Genomic DNA, 9372 nt, shown 5'->3' with positions numbered 1-9372 from the left:
GCAGGCCTTGAAATGGCAGCAGTTGCAACTGTGTCACTGTTCAGAGGCGGGATTATAAATTAAGGCAAATGAACCTCTGCTTCTCTGTAAGGTGAATCTGGCAATCTTGCCTACCCTTCTGTAGGTAAGGTTTGGCCCTGCATCCAGCAGTTAATATGAACGGACCAGAGACCCTTGTTTCTGGGACGCCGCGTTGTTAACTGCTGTAACGAGTGTGTAAATCTCTTTTATTCTGGAAGAGAAGCCCATGTGATGTATAAAAAGTGTGCAGGTGGAATAGCATGTTGTTGTGTTTTTTTTTCCCCTCCTAGACGATGACAATTCAGAAGAAGGCCTTCACACCATCCATTCGGGAAGGCACGAATATGCATTCAGCTTCGAGCTTCCACAGACGTAAGTGCCCGCATGCAGTCCTTGGGCCCTGCTGCCCACCCGCCTGAGCAAAACTCCTGCTGTGGGTGGAGGGGAAACCTTTTCAATGGTAGCAGGAATTGTGCTCCGACATGCAGCGGAGGACATAATCTCATTAAACTGAAGAGGTTGCTTTTAAACTGATACACACTTCCTTTGTCTTTTTTTTTTAATTTCCACAAAATGGGAGCTCATTGCTGCCCAGTTGCTCACTTTCTTTTGACCAAGTCCTGCTAACTTACTAGGTCTTCCAATATTTTACCCCTTCCCAAGAGGAGGGAGAGGAATTTGAACTGTCACTGGAGTACTGCAGAGTGGCTGAGATACCTTCTAACCCAACCAACAGTTTACTGGAGCCATGCAGACCAGCAGAACTAGAGATAAGATCACAGCTGAATTGTTTGGGCTCAGTCTGGAACAGATGTGGCAAGTTTAACTGTTTGAACAAGAGAGGAGGTGGTTCTCGCTTAAATAGGCTGTATGTACCCAGGCTGGCCTTTATACAGAAAGCCTGGATGGAAATAAGCAGAAGGATGGGGTGGATGAAGCAAGAAAAATTCCTGTACCTAATCCCATTTGTCTCAGAAAGCAAAGGTGAAGCAAGAGTGAGAGCAGAAGTGTTAAGATCATTACCCACCCCCAAAGTCCGAAATGTGTAATGTAGACATTGTGAAGGGAAGATTTATACATAGAGGACTTACCAATATGGAAATCGGCTAAAAATACAAGTTTCAATAGAAATAAATACACAGGAACAGAGGGAGTCTCAACATGGATGGAAAAAGGAGCCTTTTGCTGTAAAAGGCAAGCAGCGAAGTCATTAAGGTTGAGAAAATTTGGCAGCATGTTATGTGAAATACCTCAGTACCTAATATTAAAGCTAATAAACCATCTGTTTGTTAGAGGTGCTGGTTTTAGCAGAACCTGCAGATGATAAACGCTTTTACCGGTCAGCTTCAAAGTGAACAGCACAGGACTTTACAGTAGAACTTGCTGGAAGAGTGGAGAAGACCTGTATACATAGATTTTTAAAGACAATTTAGCATTCTGTGCAAATCTCAACTACAAAAAGAAATAAGGCTAATACTGATCTTGCCTTGGAAGGGGCATTTAAGTATGAAAAGACGAAAAAATGTTACACACGAACATGAAATGCTTCGCTTGAAGTGAAGCAGATAGCCAGCAAAATATCACAAGCATTGGTCAAAACACAGGTTCTTTTTAAGGGACCTGAAAGAATAACTGTGAAACCAGCTGTTGATAATACTGAAAAAACAAAAGCTGGTATTAAAAGCCTGAAGTTTGACACCGCCTACTTACTTGTTATTCTGTGTCCATAGAATACTTCCAAAATTTACTTAAACTACAGAGCAACAGTGGAAAGATGACACGTTGGCCTTACTGATTTTTGCCCTAAAGAATATGGGGCAGGATGAAATACTGAAGACCAATTAGAAAATCCTTTCGTTTGGATTACTGGGATAAAAAAGTAAACATTTCAGATGTGCAAGTAGAGAAGTCAAACCTGTAACTGAAAGAATCATTCTAGTTGAAGTACTAGCATGGCTAATATTACTCCCTGTGGAAGACATGGAAGTTTTGCAAATAATTTGTTTAATTTATATATTGCAATGTATTCAAAACTCAGTATAATAGAAAAAATTTACTTGCATAAAAATAAGGAAAAAATAAGTTATGGAAAACTGTTAATTGGAGATAACTGGAATATAAAGATTTTTGTCTTTCATTTTATGATGTTACAGGAAAAAAAGGTGATGCTGAAAGGTTTGGAGATCCTTTCCACTTCATTTTTCTCCAGCTCCCAAAAAGGACTTCTTTCATCTGCCAAAGTTCAGAGCAGAATAGGCTTGATGATTTTATGTGTGTGTATATATGCTTATATATGTACATCCGTATACAATATAAATGTTTTAAGCTGGTCTCATCAGGGTAGAGGAAAATTAGAAGGTACTCAAAATAGCCTCTCTCTTCAGAACTCTAAATTGGAATATTTACTCTGCTTAAGGCAAAACAAACTACAAAAGTGCTGAGTTGCAGCTAAAATTAAGCTGACACTGAGATACCAGCCAAGTAAACAATAGACAATGATTTACAAAATACGATATCCAAAACAATAATTGGTTGATACTAATGCTAATTTTAAATTGGTAGTCCTAATTTGGCCTTAAAAGGGCATGCTTTACTCTAGATGTGAAAGTGGCCTCTTAAGTTTAAAGGAAATGTGTATTCTCCTGGCGTTTTCTAGTACAATTCTTCAATTGATTCTTAAAATCTATGCAAAACTATAGTAGGATGAATCGGAGATGATTTTTTCTCCCATCTTTAATCTTGAATTTTTCTGAGATATGGAAACTTTGCAAATAAGTTACGCTGCATTAAATACTACAGTGCATTAAAAATGCAGTTCTACATACTAATCCCTGATCTGATCAATTGTATCATTATTAGACAGAAAGACTTTACTCAATTTTGACCTTTGTGTCCTGCACAGACCACTTGCTACCTCATTCGAAGGCAGACATGGCAGTGTGCGCTATTGGGTGAAAGCCGAATTGCATAGGCCTTGGTTTCTACCAGTAAAATTAAAGAAGGAATTTACAGTCTTTGAGCATATAGATATCAACACTCCTTCATTACTGGTAAGAATTGACAGAATTACTAATTCTTTGTTTCTGGCATAAAAATAATGAGGTATAATAAGTGAAACAATATCCACATCTAATTTTACCTAATACTTATTTGCTAGTTTAATTACAGCTGATCTTCTAAGCATTACTTCAGTTCAGCAACTCTTTAACTACTGGTATTTTGAAAGCTACATTTTCCTGTACTTGGAGTTGCTTCACATTTAAGATACGTAAAATGGCTTTGTCAATTTAAGTTGATAATACTAAATTGTAAAATGTCACAAAGAAGGAAAATTTTGCGAACTGTTCCTCTTTGATTTTTGAATAATCTGTGGAAGGAACAGTGAAACTTAATATTATAATGAGACTGCTAACTTAAAAATGTAAAGCAAAAAATGTACTGGCGTGCATAATTGATAATTTCCATATGGATAGTTTTCTACCAATGGGGAGAAATTATCATAATTCGGTATAGTCTTTTTCTGAAATGTCATTTCACTAAAACAATTTCAGTATCACAACTGCTTTCAATGAGGATTTGAATTCAATCTGGCCTTAAAATTCCTTTTCTTTTTTTTTCCTCTTCTTCCTCAAGTTCTAATCTATGGAGGGGGAAAAAAAACTCAGAGTCCATTGAAATAGGTTTCTTGTGTGTATGGGTGAAAAATCAGACTTGCAAAGGGACATTGGCGTTGCACAAATTCCATTAAAATCAAAGGACTCGCATTTGACTTTAATGGGCTTTGGATCCAGTCCTGAATCCTGATACCCTGTAAAATAACAAAGTCTGTTTAAGATAGATGAAACAGGATCATTCCAAAACAGAGCAAATAGCAGGAGTCAGGGTTACAGTACTTTCAGTTTTTTAGTTACTGTTTCTGAAATACAGTGTACTGGAAAGATGTTCTAGTTTACTGATAAATGAAAAGCTCTGCCAACAACGTGTTGGGATATGTAGGCTATAAAGCCTTTTCTTAAGTTACACAGTTTTTATGTATAAAAACTGTTTTAAGTGTGACTGTAGCATGAAGCGTAGCAGGAAAAGCAGTGTTAATGCGTAATGGAATCAGAATAAACGTCGTATCTGCATAGTGCCATTTAAACTGCTTGAGTTTTTTCCTATAAGTAAAACTAGCTATGTTTATCAAAATATGTAATAAATACATCATTAAAATAACTTTTTGTGTTGATTAAAATAGATGAAGAGATTCATGGAACTCTTAATTAAATGGGCAATGTTGTTCTTTTCTTGCAGTCACCCCAAGCAGGCACAAAAGAAAAGACTCTCTGTTGTTGGTTTTGTACCTCAGGCCCAATATCCTTAAGTGCCAAAATTGAAAGGAAGGGCTACACCCCAGGTACGTAACAGAAGTAATTATAGGAAATGTTTTTCCTTCCCTCTTAAAATGACAGTTTGTACTTACTGCTTTCATTTAAACGAAATACTTAAACTATTCTTACCACCTCAGTCTGCATTTGGCAGTCTTATTGCCAAATAGACTTTCTTAACTACGACTAATTTTGTTAACTAATGCTAGCTGTGTCTCCCGATTGTCGAAGGACATCTGCTTCTATTAGACCTGTGCATTTCTCTTTTTAGATTAGCTCGTGGTGATCCTATCCCTGTTAGCATCAGTGGATGTTTTTCAAGGTAGAGCATTGCTGGCAGCATCCGGTGCATTATAACAATACACAGAATGTGGTGATTTGCTTAAGCTGCCTTGTAAATACAAAGAGAACATGAAATTCTGTTTTGTTTCAGGTGAATCAATTCAGATCTTTGCTGAGATTGAGAACTGCTCTTCCCGTGTGGTGGTGCCAAAGGCAGCCATTTACCAAACGCAGGCATTTTATGCCAAAGGGAAAATGAAGGAAGTCAAACAGCTTGTTGCCAACCTGCGTGGGGAATCCTTGTCATCTGGCAAAACAGAAACCTGGAATGGCAAACAGTTGAAAATTCCACCTGTTTCCCCTTCAATCCTCGACTGTAGTATAATCCGAGTGGAGTATTCACTGATGGTACGTTGGATGGTCTGTTTCACTCGAGCATGAGTAGTTTTCTGTCATTCCTTGCAAATTGCTAACAAAGCATTCTATGCTAACTAGTTACAAAAGAAATACATATCCTAGTATTAGCGTCCTGACAGGAGTTCTGTAAATCGGTTTAAATCATGCATGTCCTTAAAACAGTTGTGGTGTGCCAGCTAAGCAAAAGTGTTATGAGTAGGCGACATTTCCATGTGAGGGCTCATGTTAAGAATCCTAAGCTGCTTTTGACTTGGGGAGCTTTTTGTCTTCATTAGGGGCATTGGCCCTAAAGCAGACAGTAAGAAACTTGTGGAAAATTCCATGGACAGAGAACTTAGTCTAATAATTATGAAGTAATGAAGTACTCGTACAAACCTACATTTTAATCATACGCCTCTTTTGTTGTTGTTCTTTAGGTATATGTTGATATTCCAGGCGCCATGGATTTATTCCTTAACTTACCACTGGTCATTGGTACCATTCCTCTACACCCATTTGGTAGCAGAACATCAAGTGTGAGCAGCCAGTGTAGCATGAACATGAATTGGCTTGGTCTGACACTGCCTGAAAGACCCGAAGGTAACTTGACAACACAAATCACAATCAATTTGCTAGTCTGTTTAGATTTTTGTCTGCTTTATTCATTGCTGTTGTGCAAACAGACCCAAATTACATCCTTCGTAATAAAGCCCACAGGAAATTCCTTCTGGCTGTTTCCTTGCCACCTGCTTGTTCTGTGTAGAAAGAACAGGGTTCCTTCCCTGCCTTCCTCTCTCAAGGACAAGCAGTGAAATCCAGCTGCTTGGACTGGAGGCTGGCACAAGGGAAAGCACAGGATGCCATTGTACCTGTGCAGAATTAATTCTGCCTCCCGTATCCCAGTTGCATCCTTGGTTATAAGGCATTGTAACCTGTCACAATAGCACTTTACGGTGTCCTTTACCAGCCTTAGTAGCCAAGGCTTTGTGAAAACATAATGTAATTCATGTCAATGGGAAATCTCTCTTGTCAAAGGAGAAATGCTGTAGCTCCTTCCCTCTGTTTTCTCATACCTAATAAACATCCCTTTATATGTACACATCCCAGACTCAGATTTGTGGAGTCTGGAGGAATGCCACGTTCTATCATTACTACCTGTACAGAAATTCAGTATTCTGAGTTTTGTTTAAATTTTAAGGGGATAATTAAGCCACAATAAGCAGTGGTCAGTCTGCTCTTGGATTTGAGCATGGTCTTGAAACAAAACAGCCTACCCTCCCTTTCACATTCAACGACTGTTAAAAAGTCACTGAAGTAATTTACCTACCTGCTGGTGCCTTTTACAATGATGAAAGTTTAATAGTTATCCTGTTACATATTTTGACATGCATGAGACCTTGTTGCTCAAACTGCGTGTGCCTTTTCCCTGCAGCACCTCCTAGCTATGCAGAAGTGGTCACGGAGGAACAAAGACAGTCCAGCCTTGCACCCATAGGTGCTTGTGATGACTTTGAGAGAGCACTTCCAGGACCATTGTTTGCATACATCCAGGAGTTCCGTTTTCTGCCTCCACCCCTCTATTCAGAAGTAGGTACCTCAGACAGAATATGATGACTAATTCACTGTTTTTCTGAATTCTGTCATGTGAATAAATGTAGGAAGTTGTTTCTCCCTCCTAAAATCGGGAGAAATCATTAAACTGATGAACAGGGGATAAGGCAGCTTCATTTTAGCCAAGTGCAGGTGAACTGCATCAAGAGTTTTCAGGATTCTTCACAATTCTAATGCTTCATAGAAATTGCCAAGCTCTTCTGTACCCTCTTGGCAACTTCATTAAAACTTTGCATTACATACATAATACATTGCATTGGTTAACACCAACATTTTGGGTCTATAGATGCACAACATGCTAATGTTTTTCAGCTCTACTTCTTTCTAAAACTACTCTTTCTGTGCATGTTTGCTTCTGTGTATGTAGTGCTTTCAGAAGTTCCACGTAGAGAAGTTACGAAGGTATTCTTTCTGACTTAGGTAAAATAGTGTCCTTTGGCTAAATCTTGCCTGAATTTTTTTTTTTTCCTTCTCGAAACACTAATCTGCTATTGAGTGGGCAGAGAGGGGCACGGTTTCTGTGTGCTGGAGATTTCTCTGAGGACTTTCTATAGCTTAACCCTAGAATACAGCTCCTAAGTCCTTTTCATTTTAGGTCCTTAAAGATTTAGAAAGAAGCCTACTTTATCCTCAAAAACAGTTGTATAAAATTAACTGATAAGAATGTTGTCTAAACTATATACTGTACACTTAACCTATTCTTACTACCCAGTTTTGGAGACCCAATTTAGCAGGTTGTTCCCCTTCTTCCTTTTCTAGAAAGGAGGAGGTAAGGTGTGGAACATGTGAACTTCTAAGACACTTTATGGGGTGTTTGAGGATTCATTACTTGTAAATTAAAAGTAGAATGACTTTTTACTGATAGCTTTTGAAGCAAAACGTCTTCTGAAATGAACTAAGTATTTCTTAAGTTACATTTTTAGTGATGGGTCAAGCTGTCTTTTTAGTGTACAGTAAATAATGCAAGATTTCTGTGCTACTAAAGCAGATTTTTTCAAGTTTTTTTATTACTACTTTGTGCTTATCCTTAAATTGCCGTTGGCCTGTAGTTCAAAATTTTCCACCATGCTCAATCAGAATTTTGTCTAATTGACGAGAGGTTTTTCAGTTATTTGAATAACCTTTGGATTGGGGATGCCATTTATCACTATGATTGTCTTAAACTTGTGAATTTGGTGGGGTTTTGTTTGCATTGGTTTATTTCTAGCAATTGACTCTAACAATGCCTTGGGTTGTTTTGGGTTTTTTTTCCTCTTTTGGTCAGATTGATCCAAACCCAGATCAGCCCACAGATGACAGACCATCTTGCCCCTCTCGTTGAAGGAATCCATAAAAAGCTGACTTGACTTGGGTTTTGAATCGTACCTGCCGTGTTGAAGGTCAAGGCGTCATAGTGGAGACATACTTTCAAAGGAAGTGGTTTTGCTCTTGCCTGTATGGTGAATAAATGAAAACAACCTGTGATCATGCTTTGAAGCCTACAGAAACATTGTAGGACTGCTCCACATGCTTGAAGACCTGAGCTTCCCCCCCCCCCCCCTTAAATACTGGCACATACTAGGAGCAGCCTTACTAACCTACAGTCATGTGTGTCAAAACACTCAAACCACATTGTAAGAGAGGGATGGCTTCCTCTTATGATTTGGAAATTTGCACATGCTCATTGCTTATGTTGTGCGGTTCAGTGTCACTACAGCTTTTTCTCATTTGTGCCGGACTGTTGTTACCCGCCCTGTCCCCCATCCCCCCCCCCGGTTATTTGTTTGTGGTCCGCACAATAAGGAGCAAAAGAAAGCTTTGACAAAAAAACAACAGCAACAGACTTTGACAAATGCACTGACTTTTCTTTTTTTTTTAATTTAATGTAGCCTGGACTTTACCTGCATATGCACATGCTCAGAATTGTCCTAGTAGGCTGATCATGTATCACCTCTTCAGCTTGGATCCTATTGTGGATTTATTTACAAACATCAAATGCCTTCAAGCCAATCCTTCTTGCTGTATGTTTTGCAGCCTACTGTAGTAGATAAGCAACAGATGTGGGGCTGGGGTGGGGGGGGTGGAGAGTTAATAGAACGAAACTAATAGACTTCATCAAGATTGTATACCTTCTTGATTTCTTTTAAGAATTTGTTGCCTTTCTACTATTCTCGCAAAGCAGCATTTTGTTACAGACTGCCTAAAAATCACTTAATCTCAGGTGAACTCATCACTTGCCAAACTGTTGGAATGCTATTTGTTTTGTTACGTTGCACTGTTGAGTTACTTCTTTTTTTTTTTTTTGTTTTGTGTTTGTGTTTTGTTTTTGTTCTTTATTCGAGAGGGGGATCTGGAATAGGGACATACACAAAAGTTAGAAAACCCACCCTCATTCCCATTTCTCTTTGTATGTTATAAAGAAAAGAGATGTTCAAGTTGTGAAGCTTTAAAAGAAAAAAACAAAAAGGCACAAATGAAAGCCGCACCAGTAGACACCAGCTCAGCCTCAAAAGCATTTTAAAAGGAAATAGTCATATGCTGTCTAGATTCATAGACAGATTGATATCTCAAGTAGTAGGGATGGGAAGGGAAAGTAAATTTATTTTTATATATAGTTACCTAATCACCAAAAATTCTATATGTAATGAGTCTCTAGTAGAAAGTATATTTCAAACTGCAGGAAAAGCTTGGACTATGCTAAGAGCTCAGTTTGTGC

General features: G+C 38.4%; 1 protein-coding gene across 2 annotated transcripts in view; it reads left to right on the top strand.

Annotated features, from left to right (window-relative positions):
- ARRDC3 (arrestin domain containing 3) overlaps positions 1 to 9101 on the top strand; it is a 10154-nt gene extending 1053 nt beyond the window's left edge. Inside the window, exons 2-8 of one of the 2 annotated variants that reach the window (XM_076362997.1) lie at positions 312 to 393; positions 2924 to 3071; positions 4315 to 4417; positions 4822 to 5078; positions 5504 to 5666; positions 6499 to 6653; positions 7942 to 9101. In XM_076362997.1, coding sequence (XP_076219112.1) covers positions 312 to 393; positions 2924 to 3071; positions 4315 to 4417; positions 4822 to 5078; positions 5504 to 5666; positions 6499 to 6653; positions 7942 to 7998 — 965 coding nt within the window. In that variant the 3' untranslated portion in view covers positions 7999 to 9101. The remainder of the gene's footprint in view (positions 1 to 311; positions 394 to 2923; positions 3072 to 4314; positions 4418 to 4821; positions 5079 to 5503; positions 5667 to 6498; positions 6654 to 7941) is intronic. The other variant, XM_076362998.1, reaches the window with a different exon arrangement.
- Positions 9102 to 9372: the final 271 nt, after the last annotated feature.

This window comes from Aptenodytes patagonicus, chromosome Z (genome assembly GCF_965638725.1).
Source record: "Aptenodytes patagonicus chromosome Z, bAptPat1.pri.cur, whole genome shotgun sequence".
Lineage (NCBI taxonomy): Eukaryota > Metazoa > Chordata > Aves > Sphenisciformes > Spheniscidae > Aptenodytes > Aptenodytes patagonicus.
The sequence above is the reverse complement of the archived record's forward strand: the minus strand, read 5'-3'. Positions and strand labels throughout refer to the sequence as shown.